At 38.3% G+C, this 27582-nt stretch overlaps 1 protein-coding gene across 1 annotated transcript in view; it reads right to left on the reverse strand.

The window, feature by feature from the left end:
- Positions 1–2019: 2019 nt before the first annotated feature.
- The window catches only part of CTPS2 (CTP synthase 2), a 60353-nt gene continuing 34790 nt past the window's right edge, over positions 2020–27582 (reverse strand). Inside the window, exons 14-19 of the mRNA XM_056487005.1 lie at positions 18516–18612; positions 16690–16745; positions 15892–15988; positions 14356–14500; positions 6078–6185; positions 2020–3698 (exon numbers count right to left, since the gene is read on the reverse strand). Coding sequence (XP_056342980.1) covers positions 6116–6185; positions 14356–14500; positions 15892–15988; positions 16690–16745; positions 18516–18612 — 465 coding nt within the window. The 3' untranslated portion in view covers positions 2020–3698; positions 6078–6115. The remainder of the gene's footprint in view (positions 3699–6077; positions 6186–14355; positions 14501–15891; positions 15989–16689; positions 16746–18515; positions 18613–27582) is intronic.

A 27582-nucleotide genomic window follows, 5' to 3' on the forward strand; every position in this document is an offset into this window, starting at 1 on the left:
AAAATCAGCATTTTTGGAATTGTTATTCAGAGGGAATTTCCAACTGGAAACACAGACAGGCAACACAGACATTTTCTTTGGACATCAAATAGATGCTGATGTAAATATTCTGAGCTATTTTAGAGGAGTATGCCTGCTGCATAGTAGAACATATGCAGACTCTTTTCATGTAATTATTTTAGATGAGCTCTCAATTCATTTCACCCTGTTAGCACATGATAGTTACCAATTCAGACACAACTGAATACCTGAAAAATCTAGACAGTACTCAATAAAGGGAGAAATATCTAAGTTCATTGTCATGAACTGAGGCTGCTCGCTGAGAAAATGTGAGAAATCCTTGGAGAAAGTACCAGCCACATCAACAGTGGGGACAGGGTGAAGTGATAAGAAGGGTTTAAATGGAAGTTATCACAGAGCTAACAGCTACCAATTCACTTTGCTAGCAGGGAAAAACTAAGCACTGTATGGCATAAAATGCTGAGGCACAGAAATATACCACAACTCCCATGCAGATGTCCCAGGCAAGAAGACTCCTCCTTCTGTGCAAGGATGAGCTCCTATGTACAAAACAACTATAATTTGTCTGCTTCCCTGTCATGCTGAGTGATTTTCCACAGAATGCTGGAAGAGACCACATGTTCTTCCAAGGGCAATGTAATTCTGATTGCCCCTTGCTCTACCTCACTCCCTTTCTCAGCAGATTTTGGTCACCTCATGTATGCAAACAGCAAAGTTGTGGGAAATGAGCTTCAGCCAGTGCCACAAGGGTTTCCACAGCTCCTGTTCACTTGTGCTGATCTGGCTTTGCTGCCAGCTCAGAAGTCCTCTGGGCTGTAACCACACTCCCTACTGTCACTGATCACACAGAGTTTGGGGAGAAACTTCCACCTGCATTGCCATGGCAGCTGTAACACAGCTCTCATGAGGAGGTTAGCTCAGGGTGTAAGTCATTTGTTGTTTTTACACTTGACTGTCCCTTATCTCCTCCACATCATTTTTGGCAGCAAGCCCCTGCCATTGTGATTGTTGACAATCTACCTTTTCTTTCCTGAAAACTTCCTTTAGCTTTGGGCTGCAACTCCTGCTTACACAGGTTCTTGCAGAGAACTCAACCTCTACTTTTAAGGTATTGCTCAAAACTTCCAGTGTCTTCCTGGCAAGTCAGGGTTTAGATGCCTGTAGAGGATTTCAGAAGTATGCCAGAGTCCCATGAATCTCAGGTCACAGTCTTTTTTTGTACTACTCTGAGACAACAGTCACACTCTGTCTGATTTTAATATGGCTTCAGAAAAAATAGCAACATAATGTAGCATCGGGCCCACCCTCCCACAAGAACTCCCTGATGAGGAATAGTCTGGTCAAGCAAACCCTTTTATTAGATCCAGCCTCTGTAGGTGTTACTCACTAGCACATGAAAGTTATGTCTCCAAGCAGTTATGTAAGGGGAAGAAACCTCAGCTTCAGAGTAGTAGACATTAAGTATGTTAGGCAGGACCTCACCTGTAAAGCTGACAGTGAAACAAACCCACGCTGCCAAGATGCAATACTTGACTGGAGATACTGAATAAGATACAGTTCTGTCCAGAGAATCAGGTGAGTGCAATACCTACCATCCAAATGTGCATGCTGCTCCTCTTCTTTACAAAAGGGCACCTTCTGGTCCAGCTCACCCAAGCCAACAAACCTTCTGTCCCCTCCCTGCAGCTGGACCATGTCTCTGTTCTACTGGGCAGCCTGGAACTGGACACAGCACCCTGTGTGTGACCTCACAGGGGGGAAGGATTGCCTTCCTCACAATGCAGCCCAGGATCTGGCTGGAAAAGGCTTGTTTGCCTCCTTCCATTTTAGCATGCTGCTGCTTCTGTCAGCTCAAGTATGAGATGGATCCCTTGTGGCAGAACATGCTTTTACATGGAAGAGCACTGGCAAGGGTGCACTTCCAGCTACACTCCAGGTTGGATGTCTTTTTGACTCCTCTTTTTTTCTTTTTTTTTTTTAATTAACAGACAACTGGGACATGATTAAATGATGAATTCTTTTCTTAACAACACAGTTCACAATTGGCACCATCATTCTTTAGCAGGAACCCAAACACTTCCAAATAATACCATTTATTGAAAATGTTTTGAAAATACATTTGCACATTACAGACAATCTTAGGAAATTCTTCACTTTTCACAAAGCAGTGGCCAGTGTCTCTCATTGGGGAAGACACACAGTGACACCAATTCTGCTGTCAGCATTTCTAAGGCACATATTCACAAACTACTTTAGGAAACTGAGGCCATAAAAATACATTTTATCTTTCATCACCATTAAAGCTTCTTTTAGTGAAGAGATAAATTTGCTGTGTAACCTGAGATTTTCTAGAGCAACACATAGCTCTCAAACTTGCTGTTTTAAAGCTGTAATAAGGAACATGGTGCTTCTTATCTTTGTGCAGATATTGACTTTTGATGAATTGAAGAAGATACTTTACCCAAAAGCAAAATGAAACACAACTCTCAAAATTCAGAATTTTTCTTTATAGTTAAGTGTGTTCCAAGCATCTGGAGCCCATCAGTTACATAGCTCAGGTTCAGCTTTTGTGACAGGTTTGATGATGCCCCACTGAAATGGAATCCTTGCACCTTTATTACACCCTAAATCTGCCTTACACCCAGAACAGCACCTCTCACTATCCTCTTCTGCCCCAGTGGTTCAGGCTCCAGCCCTGGCTTTGCAGGGCTGCCTGCAGTTGTGATGCAATGGAACAACTTGTCATTTCTAAATCAAAACATATCTTTCCATTCTTCTCAGGAGTAAGTGCCACAATGATGGAGTGGTCACAGAATGCAGGAAAAGAAGGGAGAACCTTAATTTGCTTCATACTTATTTACTGCAGTCAAGTGAGTGTGGCACAGCTGGAGGCCAGATAACACCCCAGGTTCATGAGTGGCTTTTCTACAACTTTCACACAAGTGCTAAAATTGGAGTTTAACATATGAATGTATTTACTTTCTCTCTTACAAAACACAAATATGAAACCACCTTCTAATATCACTTCTGTAATTTTGTAGGTCAGAATTATGTTCAGTTTTATCAAACTTCCAGGAGAAACAGAGCAAATGAATTTATGTGAAATCAAATCTCTTGTAAAAGCAAAGTGAAAAAACTTGTATCCAACTTTAATTACTATAATCACATTCACCTGAGATACAGCAACCATTTTTCATTTGTACATACTGGGCAGCAAAAATATAAAAAAATATATATACAAACTTAATAAAGAAAAAAACCTGAAACGGTTTTCTGCTGCTCAAGAGTAAGACAACTTTCCCTTGAGTATTTTAGTGCATTCCCCACCTCATTCCCAAGAACTAATGCATCTTTTTCTTCCTGTTCTAAGGCAAACTGAAACCAGTCAAATCTTCCTTCAAATCAAGAAAGCTGTGAACTAGTGAATTGATACATATTCACCTGAAATCACTCTGATATATAGGACAAGACAATAGTGATTAACAGCTAAGGTGCACAACCGTTTGGTAACTTTTAAGGAGAAAGAGCATTTACACAGAACAGTTTTTGCTACAGAATAGTAAAACTGCCATCTGTAAAGAGAATTACTGAACATAGTTGAGGAAGAAACAGTATGAGAACTGCAAGCAGTTTACTCTTCTACTTCTTCTATTCAATATTGTCCTGTTCCCAAGTTTCTGTAACATAAAAAGAGGGAGAGGAAGGAAGAATAAATGTAAAAAATCAATTATTAAAAATATTTCATCTGTAACTCAGTTTATTTCATGTTTATGTAATTTCCACTCAAATTCGTTGACTCATTTCAAAGTAGTCCTATGTAAATTCTACATGTTGATGCATTTTATCTACATCAATCAGCCCAAAGTGAAACCACAAAGCTAAATATAGTATACGTGTGTATCCAGCTCTGTTTAATGGGTAGAATTAACCAAGAGATAAAAATACATAAGCCAATGCTTTTCTCATTCTTTTAAATCTGGATTTAGTTATTTAATCTTTTCTAGAGTAATTATGTTGAATAACTACTGGTATCCACTAGTGACATGTTCAGACAAAATCAGCTTGGTTACTGATAACCACTTAAAAGCATCACAAAAGTACATTCATCCCAGCACTGAACAAATCACACTGCAACAGTGAACAGAGAACTACCATTCATAAATTGAATTGAGGAAAGCAAGGGTTTTTCCAGAGGACTGTCGTGTACTTTGTGTTGGTCTCAAGAAACAGAACCATTGTGATGTTTGGAGGTGGGAAGGATCCAGGCAAGAGTAAAAAGGAACATTTTTCTCTACTTATTTTTGGTTATTTTAGGGCAGGCATCAGTACTGTAGGTACATGTACCATGTCATTAAATCCTTGACATCCTGTTCTTTGCTCTCATGATTTGGAGATGGATTAACATGTGGTACATGAGAATGTCTTGGGTTGCAATACAGGATGTGATCAGAAATGTGTATTTTATCACCATCTGTTGCAGCTGGGTGGGGCAGTGACCCTTATCTCCCTGGCACATACCATCTGCTAATGGGCCATCTTTAAACCAGCTGGGGCAATCATCTTTATCTTTTCCACAACCCATCCTCCCTCCAGGAAGATATCATCTGCTGCTGCCCATTCAGTCCCACTGTATGGCTGATAAAATTACATCATCCCACTGGGAGATGCTCCAGCCAGGGGGAGGAGCCAAGCCTTTCCTACCTAGGTAAAAACTGAGATTTTGGACAGCAAGTTATCCATCTTTCCAATGGATTCCAGAGGAACACTGGACCTTTCCACATCATCCCTGGACCTTCAGAGGAAAACTGCACCTTCTACAGGAGCACTGCTCTAGCTGAACCACATCTGCCACTGCAGGAGGATGCAGCCACCATTTAATGGGACTGATACCAACACCTTGACTGACTGACAAGGTGTCAGGTTGTATTCTGACTCTGTCAGGGTTGGAATTGTTCTTTGTAATATTGTATTTCTATTTTAATTTTCCTAGTAAAGAATTGTTATTCCTAATTCCCATATCTTTGTCTGAGAGCCCCTTAATTTCAAAATTATAATAATAATTTGGAGGAAGGGGGTTACATTCTCCATTTCAAAGAGAAGCTTCTGCCTTTATTGGTAGACACTTGTCCTTCAAATCAGCACAGAGTGTAAAAAAGAATTCAATTGAGAATCACAGAATAAATCCATGCATCTAAGGACTGAACTCCAGTTTCTAGTATCTCATGCCACTACTTTGATCAGGAGACAACTGGGCAGAAATACATCATTCATATGTGGCCTTAATTGTCTGCTTGGCACAGCTGCTTAGTGGCAACATCATGAGAGACATAATCAGAGGGGAAAGTTGTGCCCTCCTTACAAAAGTGCTCAGAAATACTGAGAAGCTGAATGAGTGTCATACCAGCCCCCCTGTGAATCTGCACAGGAAAAATAAAGTAAGACCAAGTTTCAAGTCCAGATCCTGCAGAGAACAGATGTATCACAGGAAATACAACCTCCAAACTAAAAGGAAATCTATAACTATCATGTTTGCAGGTGAATAAAAAACCAATCAAACATGACTCTGGCAAAGTCTATGGCAAACAATGCTACAATTTTATAAAACCTGTTTTTATCTCAATCACTCTGAAAATTAAATAGAAGTATTTATGTTGGGATGTCTTTGTTGTATCAATGCATCAGATGTAATTACAGGCAAATATTAAGGCAAATAGAAAGTAATGTCTACACAGTATAATTGAAGTGATTCCAAATTGTAAACTGAAGACACAAAAAAAAATGTAATTTTAAAATGTATTATTAATATATCATCAAACACTAGCACAACTTGGTTTTGTACATAAAAGATGTACCCAAAATACTAAACAGACTTTAATATCTCTATTTCAGAGTTAAGCAGCAGAAGAGGAGAACAATTAAATGCTGCAGACAAGAAAGAAGATATAAGCTCTCAGATGGGACTTGAAACAAACGAGAGAATTAAGTTAAGTTTATCTCCTGTTTTAAGTATAGAATAAATCAGTGTCATAAAGCAGTATCAAAACATTTCAGTTTACCTCAATAGCATCCATTTCTGTGCTCTCATACAATCATTTCAGCTTGTATCAGAATAAGGAAACTCTTTTTCTGGAGAGCTGTCATCACTTAGGTCACTGTAGCTGTCACTGTTGGAACCAATAAGAATTCAGAAAGATCTAAACCAAATATTTCATTTCAAGCCCTCCAACCCATGATGCATATGATCAACACTTTCCTCAAATGCAACCCATTTCCAGAAAACTTCTTTAGGCTCACACTAAGAACATGATTTTTTAGAACACTTCCTCTAAAGAAATGGCCTGTTGGAGTTTAAGACTTAATGTGAAATAATGTTCTAGCTGATCAATAGTATATTTAATTTCTTTTTGCTTGACTGCTGTACATTCATTCTGCATTTTGCTAGTGCTGCATATCTATGATACAGGTTAACAAGATAGATAGTAACAGGTCTTCAGAGCTAAAAGAAAAGGAATTTCTCCTTTATGGTAAAGAAAATCATCATTTTAACAAAAAAAAAAAAAAAAAAAAAAAAAAGTTAAGGCAACTTTATTAGCTCACAATTCTTCAATTTACACTTAAATTACAATTCTTGCTTTTCTAGTTAGAACACAAATAATTTTCATTGCACCAAGCAATATCCTGACAGTTTTTCTAGAGGTTTTATCCCCTTTTGCTGTGTCCTGAGAGAAGCAGACTGGTTTTCAGAGACCAAGCTGCCATGCAAGTGATTGTTTTATGAGTGGCAAGAACAAGGAAACAGTGAAAAACAGCAATCACCACAGTGACTGAGAGAAAGAAGTGCCCACAAACCACATTTTCAGTCAGTGTGATGTCTATTGGGTCTCCAGGTTTATCTTAAATCTAAGTGCACTTCAGAAGTGCCTCCAGCCTCAACTCCTCCCTACTATACTTCACTTCTAGTGTGTTTTCCAGACATTTTAAATTCCCCAGATGAGAAGCCAGCAAAGGGAGCCCAGGGAACTGATAAGTTTATTTGAGCAGCAGCAATTCTGGTCGGTCCTGTGACCCTTCAGAGCATAGGTCATGCTTAGCACAGTACAGGTGGGGATCTCAGACCTCATTGGTGTGGGAACATCATGACAGCCCTGGGGACCAACTCTGTGCCAGCCACTGACTGCACAGTCGCCTTGTCATATCTGCCTTTACCACATACCCCTTCATCCTCCAGAAAACAGGACCCCACTCATGGTGTTCCCCATCTCTGGGCATAATCTCCTGCTGAGACATCAAGCACATGACCCAGCCAGCCAGAGCCTTGTCAGTGGGTGCCAGTGCCTGCCTGCTGAGTGATGCTTCAAGGGAGCCCAGCAGCCCCACAGCTGGAGATCTTTGATGAGACTGCACTCTGGAACAGTGAACAAACTGCACTCAGCTACTCTGCTGCTTGTTACTGAGCACTGCTTTGTAGCCTGAATTTCACCCTCTCTTCTTTGAGAGAAAAGGAAAGCCAAAGAAGAATAGCTAAAAAAATAGACACTTAAACAGAGTGGGACAGGAGGACTGGCACCAAGAGTTTAAATTCTACTTCTGTTAGGAAAGTCTCCTGCAGTTACAAGTCACTGTACCAAATTTGTGTAAAACAGCATAGATATTCTGGCTGTCCTGACATTAAGTCTTTGTCTACAGCATTTTGCCCTTTCTTTGTGTGACACACACACTGCTGATGTGGTACTTATAAAGGGTGTGTCATATCAGGCTAGTGTGAAATGCTCAATTTGATCATTTAATCAGCTGGTGATCAATTACACAATTCAAGTGAGGAAAGTGTTGTTAACAGGACGATCAAGCATGCCAGATGCACACAGACGAACACAACATCACCAACATTGTACTTACTTTTTTCTGAAAGTACCCATGGAAACATGGAACAAAAATTCAGTATTATTAAAACAGTTTTACATTTTCACATCACAGCAAAATAGTAAATACTGTGCACAGAACAGAGAATAAAACTGATTGTAAAGAACTGCATAATCTTTTAATAGCCCTGATTTAAGTTCAAAGTCCTCAGAAAACTTCTTTTTATTTTAATTAGCTCTGCTGCCCAGTGGCAATCACAGCCCAAAACCATGCCACAGCTGTGTAAAGAACAGAGTATGGGAGTCAGGTGCTTAAGTAAATGTGCTTACCAACCAATGAGGTGAGTGAAGAACTGCCCAGCTTCATCTCTTGGAGGCACTCAGGTGCTGATCCCCACCCAGCACTCTCATCCTCGGTCCTCCCCCACTCAATGACACAGCTCTTAGAGGGATTTACCACAGGAGCAGTCACACAGCCTGGATGTTCCTGTGATTTCACTGACTTACCACCCAAAATTCTTAATCCTGTTTCCAGTTTGCCAAAGGTGAGGCTCACTTGGCCACTAGCACAGAGGCTAAACCACTTACTCAGCTGATGACAATTTTGTTCCTGTTCCCACACTGCCCAATTTCAGTACAAGACTTGACACCACATCCCAGAGAAGGGCTGTCATCACCACATTCTTAACTTCTGCAGCAGCACCTCACAATCTCCCCTGCTGTAGGGCTGCTCTATGGGGTGTAAGTCAGTTTTATGTCTCATAAGCAGGCCACAGAGCAAGAAAGGTAGGGGAAATATCCAGGCAAGGATCAGCCCTTGGGCTTCAAACTCAGGTAGCTGTCAGTCTCTCTGTTTCAGCTGCTTGAATGATATGTCTAAGCACACCCAGAACCTGTGGCAACATTTTAAAAATAACAGCTTGGTCCCCAAGGAAACCTGGACTTCAAGAGTTAGCCTGCCAGTGGACTTGACAGCAAACAGGGACTCATGAAACTTGGCATATCTACACCTGTGTGTTACAGCTTCAAACCAGCACCAGTGTCAGGTTTCTAAGATTTACTCTGATGACAAATACACATGATACTAATCTGAAGGAAAACTGTAGGTTGCATTAACCATAAGCAAGCCATCTTTTCTCTTTGGAATAAATGTGTACTTAGCTCCAAATTACAAGGAGTTGTACACAGATACTAAACATAAAACCCAAATGGATGCTTTGTGCTCACAGTTGGCAATGCTAAGTAACCTTACTTAAACCTGCTGGCTGTGAAAGTGGTGGTGATGAGAAATCAAATAAGACCAGCTTTCCTTAATGAAATTCTTTTTCACACTGAGCCAGCCATTGAAAAATTATACTTACATTTGCTTTAGCAAGTCTTCTCTCAGTTTGTGTTCAAATTAATTAGTAATTATCTTGGACAGGAGCCTAATACTCACTTCATCTTATCTGTAACAATTCTTAGAACAGTGGACTCCAACAAAAAGGAGCTACTGAGCAGATCTGAGGCCACCAGTTCTAAAACCTAACCCCAACAGTTTTATTCTTTTTTTTTTTTCCCTCTCCTGGTGAGATCTTGAATACAAAGTGGAAGCCAAGAAAAAAAAAACATAACAAAACTCTATGCAGTGTCACTGCATCACTTTAGTCGTTGCAATGAAGAATTTTGGTCACCTCATTCCTGTAAAATGAGTACTCCGTGAACATTCTGGTTTTCTCTTGGAAAACCCAGCTCAATATTCTTTAGAAACAAAGTCTTTAGCAGTTTCAGGGGAGCTTTTCTTTCATTCATTTTTAATGTACAATTGACAAAAAACTCCTTTTTCCAGCAATGTAAGGAATTAAAACAGTTACTACAGTGATGCTATGCCCTGCAAGGAACCAAGCTAAGTGCATTTCTTCCTCAGTGCAAATTAAAGATACATGAAGTACAGATAAATTTAGTACAGGCTGCAGTTGTTTAAGTCACTTAGCTTTTAAGGATTCAGCAAAAGGAAATCTGCAAATTATTATAATGTATTTTTCCCCCCAAAAAAGCTGAATTATTAAAATGATTATGTCATTAAAACATTATTTTGAATAAATGCATGATTGTGCAATGGTTATAATTGCAGTCACCCATATTCTTGGTGCATATTTTTATAATCATTATATGGTCATAAAAATCATAGATATTATTTATGGTCATAAAAATTTTATCTATAATTTAAAATGATGGTCATCATGATACAATCCTATGCTTCCATAAAACAATTTCATTTGGGAATCCCACAGGACAAACTCAGAACTCCCCAGTTCTGACCTGCCAGCCACCTGCACTCACATAACTGGACCGAGGATAGTATCTTCATCTGGGATAGGCAGCAGCAGCTCCCTACAATCACTGGAGGCTCTGGCAGTGTGTAATGTATAACTGAGCCACAGAACAGTTATAAGGAGTTATTTGGTTCCTTAAAGTGCATTTTCACTTAACAACTACAGAAAAAGACTTGAGGTGACTGCCTCAGAAGGTTTCCATGGTAAACATCTAACATTTAAAATACAAAGTTAACTGACATACCTAGCCATTACTAAGTACCAGTATGGTTAAGAAAGGATTTCCTTTAAAACTTTTCTGTAGTTTTCTGCGAGAGCTCTGGGGGTAACAGGGTCTTTGCTGCCCCAACCTTCCCCACCTGGGATCTGGAAGGTCACTGGAGGCAGAGCACTTACTTTCTGTCGTGGCTGTGGTACTGGTGAGGACACCATCCCTACCAGGACAGCTCCCACCCCCGGCTCCTGGAGTGTCATCTTTCATGGAGCAGCCCTTCTCTTACTGTTCTCTTGACATTTCCTCAAATCACATGTCTGGATTCAGCAGAAGCATGATGCTGTGCCACTTGTGTTCTCAAGTGGGGACAACATACAGGGGACATCAGGAACCAGAATGTGTCACACAGGTTGTTTTCTGTTCTGTTCACAGCTCCACAGCTGATCCAGAGACATAGCTGGACCATGCTAATGCAATAAGCACCATATGGGCAAATTTTCTGAGTTTTTTTGTGTTTTATTTAATGCACCATTCCTCCTATTCTCTGGTTGCTTTTGTTCCCTGTCTCTGAACATAGCTCATGTCATCTTTCATTAATAATTTGCCCAGAACTCAAAAGAGTACTCTGTGACTAGATGGCATTGGATTGGTGCCTCACATTAGCATATTCACTAATGCTTTGCAAAAGTTTTTTTTTTTTTGCAGTAGTCATAGGCCTACACTTACTCACCTAGAAACACCTCTCATTTCCTACAATTCTTCCCTTGTACTGGATATTTGTGTTTAAATTATTTATCTTTAGCTTCTTATCCTCTTCCTCCAAAGATGTCATTATATTCAGCAGAGATTACTAAATTCCCTACATATTTTTTTGTTAATTCTTTGTTCTGAATAGTGCTTTAAGCTCTTATTCAAATGACATTATTTGCAAATATAATTAATGCACTCAGGCTTACTCTTGCAGGCCATTAACAAAGGTGCTGGCTGTAGACAAAGAAGAAATAAAGCCTGCTAATGCTAAACTGGATAAGGGGGAAAAAACAAACCAAAACAAAACAAGCAATATGGCTTTATTGTACACAGTGGTTTTGCAGCCCATATTATACTGTTCCCAAAGTCAGGTTTTATTAATTTTTTTCCAAATGAAACTACATAAATCTCAGTAAAAGCCCAACAACATTACATGTGGAGTTCCCCTCTTCATCTACTAGTTTCCTATTAAAACCCTTTGTTTTCTCTTTTAAAGCAGCATATTTGTGGGTACTGTATACTTTGAGTCTCATGTAGTTTTGGTTTTCTTTGTCCTTGAAAATGAAAATGTAAACCAGCAGCCTCCCACCACATTCCTCACTTCTATATGAAATGGTGACTTCAGTATTTACATGGAAAGTTTTGGAAAAGGTCATGACCTAAAACCATTCACAAGGAAATGATGTGCAGGGCTTTGATGGTTGGGCACTCGTGCCGTAAAGCACGAGAGGCTGAAACCACAAAGACAACTTGGGTGCCCAACTAGTACTTCAGGTAAATAAATAACAATTAATCACTGAGTTACTCTGATACTTTGGTCAGTTCTTGACTGTTTCTTGGTGTATACACCAAAGTTTCTAGCAGCTAAATATGCCCCAGAGGATGCATTCCATTCTCAAACTTGGTATCCTCATGCCTATGTGGGCCTATGTCTATAGCAGACTAGGCCTCACAAAAATTTAAGAGATGGTTTATTCACTTTCATTTATTTAGGGCACTCTCCCAGAAGTTGTAATGCATCCTTTAAGTTATTATTAGCTTTACTTACAAGCTAGGTCTTCTGTCCAGGTGTCAAATATACTAAAATTGCACCCTAATTATGGGGCCATTAAATGCTTTGAAGTAACAGTTCCTGTTAAGACCCTCATGCTGAAATACATATTTCCTTTTGTCTCAGGACTTCATAATTCACTCCCTTTTTAGTCTTTATGGTAGCCTTGCATAGGTAAATCTGCTCAGCTTGCTGGTCTCTACAAATTCTCTTGCAGCTTAATTTATTCTAGTCAACAGCCATGACTACAACACAAGTGGGTGGTGTTGGATGAGCTGTACAGAAAATCATCTCCTCACATTTCCCTCAGCCTTGCTAGGACATGCCTTAGCTTTACAACTCAATGAAATCACCAGCACTCTGGGTTTAAAGGTTTACATTGGAAATCTTTTCACTCAGCAGGTGGGTATGTTAATATGAGTGTCTGTGCTGTACTTAACACTGCAATTCCCTCCTGAACATTCTTCTGTACAAATCTTCCTTTTTTAGCCTCAAAATGCATTCCTATTCCACTGCTCTTTCTCAAGACACAGGAGTATTGCTTGATTGCTGTGTAACTAGGCAAATAGCAAAATCTGCATTTTATATATTAAGCTTTGGAGTGTGGACTTTTGTCTTTGCTAAATGTTTAAAATTTTGTAGGAGTTTATTCTATGAACATGAAGAAAAAGAGTTGGGTATACATTTTGAAGGATTAATTCAAGTAAGTCTCAGTGGGGCAAATTCTGTAATGAATGAAACTTTAGGTCAGGGCTAGATAGCACAGTTGTTCCAATGCTAAGGGATGTAAATTAGCAGAACACATGCAGATTACTCTTATTATTAAAAAATAATTTTTCTTCATCTCAGAGAAACAGAGTTACTTATGGGAGGGATGAAGCATGTAAGAAAGGATATTGGGGCCTGTGAAGCAAGATGAAGTGTGAGTCAGTGTGTCCACCAAGAGTGGAAGACTGAAGATCACTGTGATGGAAAATTCTGCCTTGCACCACAAAAATCTGATCTGTGTATTGCCCTAACACACCTTTTAAAAGGTAGCTAACGTTATGACCACTTCTAACAATAATAGGAGTAAAAGGAGTGTTTCAATCAAGCTGTAGTTTGCATATCAAAAATTCAGTCTCTTTGTATGTCCATCATTGCACAATTGGGCAGAGTGAATAAAATCTGATACCCATAAAGGAGTAGGGAACCAAAACAGATTGGTCTGGTCTGGCCTGGCTGTTTTCCCATTACTGCTCAAACTTGAAAAAAATTTCTATTTCTCTTAACAAACAGAACACAAGACTCAGGAGAAAAAAAATAAAACAACAAACAGACCCAACCCACAGAATTAATAAGTTTGGTGTCTTGTTTAGAGGAAAAGCCAACATGCCAGAGTTGGAACTGCTCAATGTTATTATTCAGTCATTTTCTAATTTTTTTTATTTTTTGTTATTATACCCAAGGCTTTCCTCTGACTTCTTTATTATTGCTATTATAATGAAATTTTAACTGCTATTAATATCATTAAAATAAACAAGAATTAGTTAACCCTGACTGAAAAAAACATTGGTACACTCAATAAACCAAAGCCTCTGTGTCCAAGACCAAGGACTGAATTTTAGCTGAACCATCCAGTTCTTATTTAGATCTAAATCCTTCTGCAAGTCTAAAGGTATCCCAAATGTTTTATTTCAGTCCTGTCTCTAAAAGAGTATTGATTATTTAGCTAGTGCAAAATAAAATCAGTGTTTTCTTTGTTGTTGCTACCATCATTCAAGTGCAACTAGGTACAAATTTCATTTCTTGATCCTGTAGCAAATTTCTTTCCCTATGAAGCTACTGTCAATGGAAGTTAACACAGGAGGCTGCTATCTTCATTTGAATTTATTAATGATTTTTTTTCTTTTTTTTCTGATTGTAATGTGGGGTTCTGGCCTTAGCCCTAACAGCCTCTGAAAAGGAAGAAATGAGGAACTGTGCTTCCTGCTTACAGGTTATTTTACACCCAGGTATATGACAGGCACACACAGCCACAAGTAAATCAATACATCAATACATGAAGAACTCCTTTTCCTCTTCTGGGCTTCAGAATTGAAGGATGGGATAGTCCCTCCAAATATGTGACTGTCAAACTGCAGGCAAGGAACAAAGAAAGATTACCTTGGAGACAATTTACATCCACGCTGCAGGTATGCATTCAGTGTCCCAGTTGCTGCTAGCAACAGTCCAAGGTATGGAGGTGAAGGTTTCATAGGTCTTGAGGAAAATTCTGGGTGAAACTGAACTCCCACAAAATATGGGTGATCTACAAGACAGACATCAAAGAAAATTACACAATGTAGGAAGAAGATAGTAGAACAACTTTTAGGAAAAAAACCTTATTGAAGATTTCGGACTAGTGTCCAGAAGCCAGAGCAGCACATGTGAATTTAAGGGTGAGGCAGCAGAAAACTCTCCACAAAAAGCAGCTGACAACAGAAGCAGAAGGTTCGTAGGGCAAATTAAGGAAAAATCATCCTATGATGCATAAAAACTGAATAATAAACCTGTTCCAAATGTAAGGGTATGGGGAGAGGGGTACAACTGGAAAAGTCACAAAGTTTACATTTATGATGTGATTTTCACAGTATTTTGGTTTTCAGTATGTATTCATGTCTATTTGGAAAAATACGCTCAAAGCAGGAACAAGCAAAGTTAAATCAGGATCCTGACAGCTTTGTCTAGTCAAGTTTTGAAGGTCTCTGCTGCAAGGACAAAGATTTCACAGATTCTCTAGGCAATATACTCTAGTAATGTCATATTTAATGACATATTTATGTCATACCACAATTTGGCCATACTGGATGTATACACATTTCATATACTCGAGGAAAATGAACACATATTGGGGCCTGACCAAGAATGTTTGAGGGTGCTTAGGGAGAAGGGCAATGTCACTGTGAAACTGGCATATAGATAAAAATCTATAAAAGGCTTTCATGACTTGAAAAAGGCAGTCACCATGCCCTTCTTCAAGACAAAAAGGAAGACCCAAGGAACCACAGAACATTCCTGACCTTCAGAACATGAAGGTCAGGAAGACTGGCACAACAAGCCTGAGAAGAATCTGTCTTTGGGTGCAGGAAGAGCACTGGCTTTCCTTAATTCTGATTTTAGCAAAGCTTTTCATATGTTTTCCTACCCTTTAAGTTGGAATCTGTGGACTATGGGTAGACCACAAAGTGTGTTTAAAAAATGGCCAGACTTCTGGGTTCAGAGAACAGTAGTGAGTAGTTTGAAGTCCAAGCAGCAGCATACTTGGAGATACTCAAAACTTGACTGATACAGCTCTGGAGAACCTGACCTATATTTGAAGGCAGCCCTGTGCTGAAGCAGAAAGTTGGATTATATGACCTCCCAAATCACTCAACGGTTCTATATAGCCAAATCCCCCTAAGCTAGATTTAGGATCTCTTGAAAAAGGAGCACATTTGTCCCACATAATCAAATACATGCATGGTCTTTGCAAAGTAAGACTTTACTTAACCTACTCTGAATTTTCACCCATTTTAATACCCAGGTGGAATTAGCAGTATCTCCCAAAATTATCTTGGCTGTTATGACAGTTAAATATTGTGCCTACATGTCGTTCAACAACCTATAGCTTATACAGCTTTAATAGATGCAATAAGTATTACAAACAAGTAAGACACTCACTCTCCAGTTCAATAATTTCCATCCTGTTCCCTTCTGTATCATGGCCAACAAATTTCAAACCTTTCTCTTCAAAGCAGTGAGTCAATTCCGGGTTCACCTGAAACATTAATGCAATAATAACTGTAGTTCTGTTTCTTTTTGGATTTAACAAACAGCAGCAGTTAATTGTAATGGTTTTTACATGTATACAAGAATTATGAGAATGGGGTAAAGGTTGGGAACTTGATTTTTTGTTTTAACAACTCTGGCATAAATATACAAAAGTGAAACAGTAATTTTAAAAGTTACTATGCAACAGGCAAAAATTAAAGCCAGAGTCCCTTTTGCTTGCTGCCCTCCTGAATCCAAGCAGCCTGCATTGCCCCTTTTTAAAATGGTCCACTTGATGCAGACTGACCTCCCTTTTGAACACGGCATTTCAGTGGTTATGACAAAAGCTGCAATGCAGCTCTTCCTTCAAACTAAGGAGCTCTGCAGTGAGCTGTCCCATTTCCTTGATGATGTTTTAACCATTCAGTTAATATCCAAACTTTGAGCAGGTTTACCACCATCACGTTCTCTTCTCTTTTAAGGAAGGTTAATGCTGTCTGAATCAGTTACAACACGCACATATCTGATTGTTCAGGCTCCTTTAGAGACACTGATGGAGTCAGATCCCTTTTGAACTACCTCAGAGACAACTCCAGGAGTCCACCTCGTGTGTGTCTCCTTGAATGACAGAATTCTGAAAGTATTCAGGCACCTTATCTCAGATGTTTGCACACAGAGGAGTGGACCCATACACAGGACAGTGCTTACCTCATATCGATGCCTGTGTCGCTCCTCTACAAACATTTCATCACCATAAAGCTTCCCTGAATATACAACAAAACAGAAATTTAAGCCAAAGTATTGCTTTAATAGTTGCTACAATTATTTCTTGTAATTTAAACCTTAAAAAGTCACATTTAACACATGTTAAACATACCAAGACATTATTAATCTCACTGTGTTCTTCTGTTCTTCCTCAGTGATGACTAGTTTCTTTTAATTGACTGTTACCTAAGTTTATTCAGGATTCATAGTCAACATTCATTGACTAGAAATAGCACAGGCAGACTAGAATCTAAACATGCTTTAACTAATTTAAACTGTAAAGCTTAAAAAGGAGTCTGAGTGAACCAGCAATGTAAAATCCCTTCAGAGTTTTACAACAGTTGCACACAAAAGATTCAGGGAAGGAAGCATCTGTTCCATTTTAATAGATTATGCATGGCACCTGGCATAGTACCTCCAAAGAACAGAGAATATTGCTTTTCTGTTTTCCTGATCTCATTACCCAAATGATTTTTGCAGTCTTCTGTGCATCATCTTGAACACTCCACATTTCATAGCAACAAGGAGCAAGTTAGAGGTATGCAGTAAACCAGATTTCAATTATATCTGTTATAATCATGGCTCAAACTTTGCTCTCAATTTACACTAAGGTCATGACAATTACTGTCTTGCTAGAGGGTTGGTACATGAACTAAACTGCCAAGAACATCTTCAAAAATTGTAGAATAATAGTAGTGCCATTTTACAAAAAATGGTGTATGTCTTAATTTTAAGAGATCACCCTTTCAAAACTATTATTTCCATCCAAATTGTAAAGCATAAGATAAAGAAATCATATTTCCTGATTAAACTACCACAGCTTTTTATGATTCTTTCTAAAGATCTAAACAGATCTAAATAACTCTTAATATTGGTCAAGGGTTACAACACGTTAATTTTCATTAACTTTTCCAAGAAGTATTTAGATCACACAACAACTTATACATTGTGATATGCATATCTATGTCATACATAGGAAAGTATCACCCAGGCTAGTTGGATCACTAGTATGGGCATCTCCAGAACTGCAGATTTTTCATTAAATGTGCATATGGTATTACACTTCAGTCTCCTGCTGAAGTTAATGTCACTTTTAAATACTCAGAAGCATACATTCCTCAAGTTTAACATAGCTAAAGAGAGAATACCTCAGAGCAATATCAGGGACAGGGCAATATAAGAAATACATATTTAGTCAGTGGACAAGAAACTACTTTTTACACCTTTGCAGCATCATCAATATGACCACTGTATAACGGGTTGATTAATAGGACATTATTACTTAAATTTACATAAAATATACATAAGTCAAATTGAGTAATTTTTTTCTATAATCTGGTTATTTTTATTTTGTTATCTGAAGCATCCTGTTACAGCAAATAATTTTCCTTTCCTGCAACAGATACTTTGCTTTCCCAAAATGAGACTGCTCTCAGGGCAGGCTAGAAAATAGGAAAAAAGCACTCTGACCTTCCCAAGAACATAATGAATTAAACTGCCACAAAATGAATTTCAGTTTTCTCAACATTTTACTCGTTGTTTTTAAAAAATCATTGGACTCTCAGTGACAGTTTCACTGGGAGTTACAGATGTCTCTCATTTCTTTTTTACACTCCAATTCTCAGTGAATGTAAATAACAGGATCAGAGTAAATGAGCTCAGGGAAGCTGGCACCTTACTGTTTGCTTAAGATTATAGGATTTTTGATTTTCCATGTTACAAAGCTCCTATCCAAAAGGCAAAATCATAAGAGCAGAAAAATAACTTACTTAAAACAGAATTTTCCGTTTTGAAAACAGTCCTCCTCTTCCCCAGTCTCATTGTTCCTCCCATATCTCCAGGATTGTGTTCTGGCATGTCAATAACCTGTAGAGAAAAGTTGTTCAGACACTGCTTCATTCAACAAATAAAAAAATCCTAAAGCAAACAATTTCCTAGAAAGTTGCATAGATCTATAAATGGCAACTTTACATATTTTACCTCCAACCATTCCCAATTATTATTTCTCTTCTGTTTTTCTAATGTTTTGTTCTTTAATACTGTATTGTAATAGACTGACAATGTTAACTAGTTTCTGAAACATGTTTTCATTTAATGTTAAGATTAGCAAAAGTAGCTTCAATTTTTTGGGGTGGGGAAAAAACACTTTTCTTTTAAAAATTATATCAAAATGTTACCACCAGCATAACTCTGCTCAAAGCTATTCTTTGTGCTAAGACAGTACACATATTTTTAAAAATCAATATAGACCAAAAAAGTCCACCAAGTGATAAAGACACATCTTGGGGAAAAAATGTCCCTGAACCTCACAGAGGCTGAAAATTTATCCTGGGTAAATATTCCCATACACTAGGCCATTTCTTATATTGCTCTTTCTTAGGCTGGGAGGCAGAAACAGCAGTGTTATCAGGTGAGAAGACAAACTTTCTTGGGAAGCAGGAAGAAGGGAAGGGCTGCAGCAGGAGAGAGGAAAGAGGACACTTGTAGTGAGATGGTAATGTTGTAAAAGCAGAGTATGAGAAGAGGTGACTCTTCAGATTATAGATGTAACTAATTAATCACAGGAAATGGAAAACCATCCCCCCCACTTCACCTCTACTAAAGGGTTTTCATATTGCTGAAGAGTTCACAAAATACTGAGTTGCCTTGTATGAAGAATATGCTATTTAACATAAAATTTAAAGACAAGGATATCCAAATACTGGGATTGAGGGCTGAAGCAGATGGGTCAAATGGCTTCTACATGGGACAAGTGAAACCCAGGATAGTGCATTCAGGACACATGAGAAACCACAGCTTAGTGGAAGGACAGCACTTAGTGTTTTGCTGAGTTTGAAAAATCCTGCAGGATCTCACAATCCAGTTTAGAGGAAATCTGTCTAAGAGAGGCAAAACAGTTTGAAATTGTAGAAACATCAGTTGAAGCTTTGACCTATGTACTTGTATTCACATAAACACAGTCAGTGAGGAATGTAATTGACAAAGAAAAGTTCTAAAAATACAAATATTCATATACATGGGTAATCTTGAATGGATTTTTATTAACCTTAATTTGCCCTCTGAGAGTAATGAAAACAATATTTGATGATACAACTCATAAAGTGAAGTTATTCAATTTAGGAGGGATGGTGGAAAGTGCTTAACCTTTGGCCTTGTGCCAATGCATTTCAGCTGTGTAATTATCTCTGTACAACCTTATACCTTCAAAATGTTATTTATAAGCTATATATTCATCATAAAATGTCATGAGCAGCAGTTGTGATCAAACCAATGAGATATTACAGATCCTTCAATTACCTCTCATATCACAAAAGTGAGGACTGTGAAAGACATTGAGCTAAGCTTCCCTCCATAAATACAAAAAAATTAAAGAAAACCCATTAATTGAATCCCTACTATTTTAAAAGTATGAAATTTGCTAAATTAATTTTATTTCCTTTTATTTAATTTCACTTTTTTCCTGAAGTAGTGGACAAAAAAAAAAAAAAAAAAAAAAAAAAAAAAAAAAAAAAAAAAAAAAGAGGGTATCAGAAGTAGAGCATCTGCTCTGCTGAAGGCTTCTGCCATCCTCTGGGTCAGACCCCCACATGGCACTGCAAACCCTACAAAAATTTGGCTGGAGAAATGCTCTCATAGGGAAGGTTCAGACACCATGTGTGTGTCTCTATCTGTGTGTGTGTGTTTTCAGCTCTCCATCTTTCCCAAAACTATTAGATTTATAGTAAGAAATGGACAAGGTTTAATATACTAACTTTTGTCATCAGGTGAAAAAAGGAGCTACTTATGAATTAATAGCTTGGGATTGCTTTAGCTCTGTGGCCTTACAGCCCAAATAAAGTAATGAGAATCAGAAAAGCAACTCAATTAAATATTTTACCATATTATACAGAATTTATTTGATCAGAAAAACATGAGCTTTCATGACATTTTGAACAACTGTGTAACTGAATAGATTCTTCAAAGAGCTTATGATTCCTGGCACAGAATAAATCAACTCAGAACAGCACAGAACAGGCAGGTACCACAAGCAACAAAAAGGATCAGTAGGGAGGATGCAAGAATAGATAGGCATCAATTAGGTCTTTCTTACCCAAATCTCTGAAAACTGCCAACACTACAGGGATTTTATAGAGAACATGTACTACACCAGACAGCCAACATGAAATTAAGAATGAATCACTGTAACACAGCACAAAGCAGTCTAGATATAAAGCAGTCTGATCACTATTTAATCATGATAGTAATGAATAGTGACTTCAACTATCCATGAACAGAAACCTTTCAGATATCTACTGCTTGGATTGTTTCACTGTTGTTAGAAGACATATAGAAGCTAATGAGAAAACCTTTTAAGCCCTGACACTCAACATAGAGCAGCCAAGACCCTGAAAGCCCCACATCTATCATTTTAGTAATCACACCAGGACCATCACATTTTATCTTTGTTTTGCCTCATGTTCTGCAATGCCACTTTGAAAAATTCATCTACTCTGGTTACCTTGGCAGGGGAAGTGGGGGGAGTGGAGAGTATCTGGTTGGGTTTTGTTTGCAGGCTTGGTTTTTGAGGAGTTGGAGAGGGAGATGAGCATTGCTTGATTTGAACAACTGATTGCTAAGCTTTGGAAGCATGTTTTTACAAGTTTGGGGTCTAGGCTTTTTTGTCTTTTTACTGTGCCCTTGACTGGAGAGCAAAATACTTATAAATGCTGAAATAAATTGCTACACCTGTAAGTGCTGATCAAAGCATCAGGAGATGCCACGGCCCTGGAGATTACCTGAACACTGAAAAGAGGCTCTAAACACAGCACACAAGAGATGTGTAGAGGAAAAGTTGACAGGAGAAGGGAATGCAGTGACAGGTACTGATGAATACTAATCCCTGCTGAACACAGTTATGAAAAAAAAATCCAGCAGCACAAACTGACAAGGACTCAACCCAAACGTAAGGAACTCATCCTTTTATTGACTCTTCCATCATTTCTCTACAGGATTAGTCAGTACTTGCTAGATTTGATCTGATCAATCAATCACAAGTTCATCAATAAACAAACCCAGACACCTACAAATGGGATGTTTATACTAACATCTATTCTGTTTTACAAACAAACTTATTACAAATATTTTAAAGAAAAAGTTGACAACTGCAACAACCTGGGGCACTGAGAGCTTCCAACTTGGCAAGGAAACCAAAATGACACTTTCCCAGTTCATTAAAAAAGAGTGTTAAATTTTCAGTTACTGAAAGAATGTGCAAATATTACATCTGCCTGAATCCCTTGCTCCCTTTTCCCCCAGAGATATCCTAGTTCCAAGCAAACCCCATTACTGCCCACCCATCTAAAGGACTCAGTGCCCTAGGACTAAATTAACTGCCAACAAAGCCACTTGCAGATTTCAAACCACTCAGTGCTCCATTACTCTGACTAAAGTAATGTTGTTTTTAAAAGGATGTTCATCATTATGTGTAAGATCAAAGCAGAAATTATCAATAGCTGATTCATGCAATTTCATACTGATACGAGCAATCAGCTTGAAAAATCCTGTCCTCTACTCTCTTCGATAAACTACAGCACATTATCCAAACATTCCAACAAATACCAATTTAAATTTCTTAAAACTCTTAAAATCCCACAGAATACTACTGTCACTTATTTTCCAGTTTGAGTGATTCTCTTCTCCACAGATTTGTTGTTTCCTGTTTTAGAATGAAGTAACTGCCATGGAGCATTTATTTATTGAAGTCTAAAAGCTCTCTAAGGATTCTGTCTCAGCAGAAATTCTGCTACAGAATGTTTTGTAACATTTTCTCTAGAAGAACTCATAAATGGTGTGGCTCCTTTTCAAACAATGCTTACTCAATCCTAAGCATAGTGCAATGAACTGAGGAAGTTAATGGAGATGTTGATATGCAAAGCCCATAAAGATATTGCTTAACAGCATTTTGAGAACTCATTCAAGTTATTCCAAACATGTCCCAGAGTCGGCTTAAGGAGTTAATCAAGCAGAAAGTTTCAGACTGTTAGCATTAGTGAAAAGCACAGGGCTGGATAGTGCTGGCTATAGAAGTACACTGGAGTGTCAGTCATGCCATGCCACAAAGGGCAGAATTTGCCACACACTCGAATAACTAAAAAGGATGTGGAAGAGTGTTCTCAGACTTCAGACAGGTCCATCTCACATTATAATCAATGACTAAATGCTAATTTAATTTCAGAAAGATCAGCAAATCTGTAGCTAGCAGAAATCCTTCATCCTATCATATATATCTTTAAAAAATCAGAACTTTGTCACTGCTTTTGAAGAGGATTTCTCCAGCTGCAATGCCTAGTAGCTGAAATTTTGCCCTTACTAAATTCCCTCAATTTACATCAGGTAGGTCAGAAAGAGGAAGGCATGAAGCAAGTCTGTGTCCCTGAGCATCTTAAAGCAGAGGGAAGAACCTTGAGAGTGAGACAAAGCCTGGTGCTCTCTTCATCAAACTCCCCACCCACCATGGTGAGACAGGAACAATTAAACAGCCTGAGACTGTTTGAACACTAGTGTGCTTGGATGGTCTCTGACTCAGAGAATTATTATATCCTGCAGGCAACTGCCACAGAAGACTGGGCCACAGACAAGCTCCATTACCTACACTACACAAAGTAGCCATGGAAACATGAGATTGTCCCTGATAGAGACAAAGCACAGCAGATGTTTTACCCTCAAAACTGTCCAGTATTCTTTGCTTGCTATCCCTGAGTTATCATGCCTGAGCAAGGATCCATTCCAGTTGTTTCTCATTCATTAACAGACCTGTGCTAGTTCAAACCACTTCATTATCAGTTATCACTGTCTTCAGCAAGCACAACAGAAGGAAAATGGTTTACTTCAAGGAAAGTAAGCAGGAAAACTGTTTATTTCAAGTGGTCACTACTCCAGATCTTCACTAAGGAGAATTACCTATATCAGCTTTCAGGCAATGCTCAGTGCCATGTCCTACACTACCTTAGTACTTCTTCAAGAAATTCTGTTCATCTGCCATAAAAACCAATTCCCTCAGAGGGAAGATGAGGAGAACTAGCAACTGTTTTTCATCCTATTTCCCTGAAGTAATCAGATCACCATCATACTTGTAAGAGAGACTGCCTGGATTCCAACCACTGATCCTTCCCACAGAATGGTGTCACCACCTATTTTGATGTTCTGTCCACCCTCCAAATCTGCTCAGTGATGATTTGGTAACTTGATAACCAGGGACAGAGAAACGGAGGCATTTATTCTAGAAAGGAAGTAAATGGGCAGCAAGTAGAAAATTACAGATTGACCTATTTTAATTATTTTTCTAGTCAGAAAGTATTTTTGTTGCAGTGTAAAACTTCCCAGCTAAATGTAGACCTGAGTACCTTAGTTGAAAAGCTGAAAAAGAGACTGAAAGTTTTCAAGTAAGAGGTCTACTCACAGAAGAAAGAAAGAAATGCAAATGCTATCTAGAGCATGCAATCCATGTCAGTTTTAAGAACACAAACCTGAACATCTGTATTTTTTGTGGTTTTACTTCTAAGAGATTACTTTAAAATTACTTTATGCTCTTTTTGATTCAGCCTGATAATTCATTTTTACATTATCTGACAACACACATTTGACCAAAGCTTAAACAACTTCCAGCAGCGAAGATAATTTCATCAACTAGACTTTTGATTCATATAACAGCATTTGATTAATATATCATTAAATTGAGATTTTAAGCTGAAGGACAAAAATATACAATCACACTGGTTGATATTGAGACAAGAAAATTCCTTACTTAAAATCTGAAGTAAGCAAATGAAACAAAAAGAAAGTATTCTAGCTCCATAAGGATTTCTCTGCTACAGATATGTAGGAAGCAGCCCAGTACCACTCCTTCTCATTAGGGTATTATGCTTCATATTATGCCTAAAGATCAGTGCTGACCTTCACTTCAATGGCTGATTGATCACCTTTTGAAACAGACACCAGAATTTAAAATCTGACATTTCTACATCAAAAAGAATTTTCTACTAGTTGGGCTAAATTGATATCTCTGATAGATTAGCATTCCATGAAAATCAGCTGAATAGAAGGAAGAACAATGCACTTACTCAGAATAAAAAATGCTAATGTTTAACTCTTCGGGGAACAAAAACCCCATAGTACAATTCAAGATCCCAAGGAAAAGGAAAGTAATGAGAAAATATCTGGAAACATGTAAAGACATCACTGACCAAGCATGTTAAACCGCTACAAGGTATTTTGCAACCGGTATGTCTTTGGAAAAAAATCCCACTAAAGACAACTGCAGACAGGTGTGAAAATGAATCTTGATCTATACCCAGTGCCAAAAATCTTGTGCCAATCTGATTCCTTTAACAAGCAGTTCAGCTGAGTCCACTCTGGAAAACCACACAAGGCAGCCAGCTCATGCCAACCACTGTAACCTTTAATTGAAACAATTTGTTCTCATGCACAAGTCTATTTTCTTTTCAACCGTTCTTTTACATCTAAGCTGTAACTTTGTAGAAATGAAAATAGATGCAGATAATGAAGGCTGAAGTAGCTCTCATGCTAATTAACAGTATAGCCATTCTACCTTCCACCTCATTCTCTTCTTCATTTATATTTTTGCATTTTGAAACAGCATCTCACAAAGGATCACAATCAGGAAGAACACCTTGCAAACTAAAGTAATTTGTGTTGGAAGGCATGCAGGATCACTTTTACTGTTTAATCCAATTCATATCTACCATGTAAGCATCTTGAAATATTATATATGCATTTTTGCAATATCCTCCTTCTCTCTTCCTCTTTGAAAGAGTCTGGTTTGATTTAACTCGTATTTAAATGTCATGCCACTTCCCTCCCCTCTACTACCTACGCCCCATAACAAAGCACACAAAATGAAAGGCCGTCTAGAACTGAAGCTGACCACTTACTATTTAGTGCTCCTTCCACTTAACTTACTAATTTGAGAAATTCTAGGAACGTTAATCTTATGGATTAAGAGCAGAACAGACATATTATAACAGGAAATATCTAGGCAGATTGCTTCTGGCTCTATCACTCTAATTTTAAATACCACTCTTGTCTTCCATTGCATGCCCAGAACAATGAATGTACTTTGACATATCTGGTCTTTCATGTCCATAACTTTTCCTAAATCACAGAGAACATGAATGCTGGGTATCTTGTTGGGCATACAGTATTGACATTTATTCTTCTGGAAAGCTCTCCAGCAACAAGCAATGGGATTTTCTTTCCCCCACGAATTCAACAGCAGGTTACTTCCATGAGTTCTTCTCCTCCCTCCTATACATACATCATAATATTTCTCATTCTGGAAAAACTTAAGCAAGAGCTAGATATCATATAGTAGTCATCAAGGTACTGACTTGTAATTCTAGGATTTTCTAAATCCTATAGTTTCCTGTTGTAAACTATATTAGAAAAAAAAAGCATAGGGAGATAATTACAATGACACAGCCTTAAACAGATTATCTTGTAAGTTCTTTGGTATTTTCATTACTGTCTATCCAACAACAGTAAACATCTTTTCAGCTTCAGAAAACCAAAAGGAATGATATATATTAATATCATAGCAGAGATTAATTACCTCGGTTACCTCTGCCAGGCATTTCAGGGATGCTTTCAGGCACATGCTCTACATTACATGTATTAGCTTCCTGCTTCCACTTCAGAAAAGCTTCAGTTGGCCAAAGACCATCTTGTCTAGAAGGCTCTTTATTCTGATAAAACACTTATGACTGACAATACTTTGTTTTTCATTTAAAGTAGAAACCATGAGGTCTTCCTTCTGAGTAGGATCCCTCCTGTCTCATTTTGTCTGTCCTACTTCCTCCAAAAACCTAATAAACATCACTATTCAGATCATAATTTAATTCTGCACTTCTTGTGATCTTCTCCCCTAGCACATTAACTCTATCCCCTTCAACACGAAATGACAAGAATTCTTGGGAATTTGCTTTCCTTAACTGTGTTTATAAGGTACAATCAGGGGGTCAAGTTCAGACACCATTCAAAAGGACAAGTGGCATGACCAGTTGTACCCACGCCTCGTACATCAAACGCTAATCGCTTCCTCTCCCAAAAGGGCACCAGGGAGCACTGGGATGCCTGGATTAATGTAACAAGGTCCAGAGTTAACGTGGCAGTACAAACATGCCTGTGCCATTCTTGCTAACAGATCATAAAACCAGAACTGCAAATCTTCATATTCATCTTTAGGGATAGACATGGATAGATAATCATCATAGATAGATACATGCTTTTAAAATATAAACCAACAGGAAGAGCTACCTGTGAGGAAGTAGGAAGAGAGAAGCAGAGAGGATGTGTGCATACATATGGAGAACTACTAACAAAAAGGTCAGAGAAAAGGAGAAATGGGTCTTCAGATCACTTCTTATTTAGCAACAAGATGGTGAAAGCCTATAGGAAAAAATTTACCAATATTGTTTCTAAGAAAGTAACATTTATAGAATCAACTTCATACTAGTGCAGATCGAGCAGGCATTTACTTAGCATGACATCAGCTGAACACACCCAGCAGAATTCCAGATACCCTCTGTGAAAAGTGTGGGTGGCCGGGTTCAGATAATTAAATAGATAACACGGTGATCTACTCAAATGCTACAAATGTTTACTGAGCAACCAAAGGACATTGCCACATAGCCGAAGTTCCAGGCTGTGTCACCACATGGCACACAACAGGCACCTAGCACAGCCAACCTCACAAAGACCAGAAAGTTTTTTCCAAAGTTTCCAAAGCTGCCCATACTAATTTTTATCCTTCACCTGCACCTCTGATAGTCTCCAACAGTG

Source organism: Oenanthe melanoleuca, chromosome 1, assembly GCF_029582105.1.
Source record: "Oenanthe melanoleuca isolate GR-GAL-2019-014 chromosome 1, OMel1.0, whole genome shotgun sequence".
NCBI lineage: Eukaryota > Metazoa > Chordata > Aves > Passeriformes > Muscicapidae > Oenanthe > Oenanthe melanoleuca.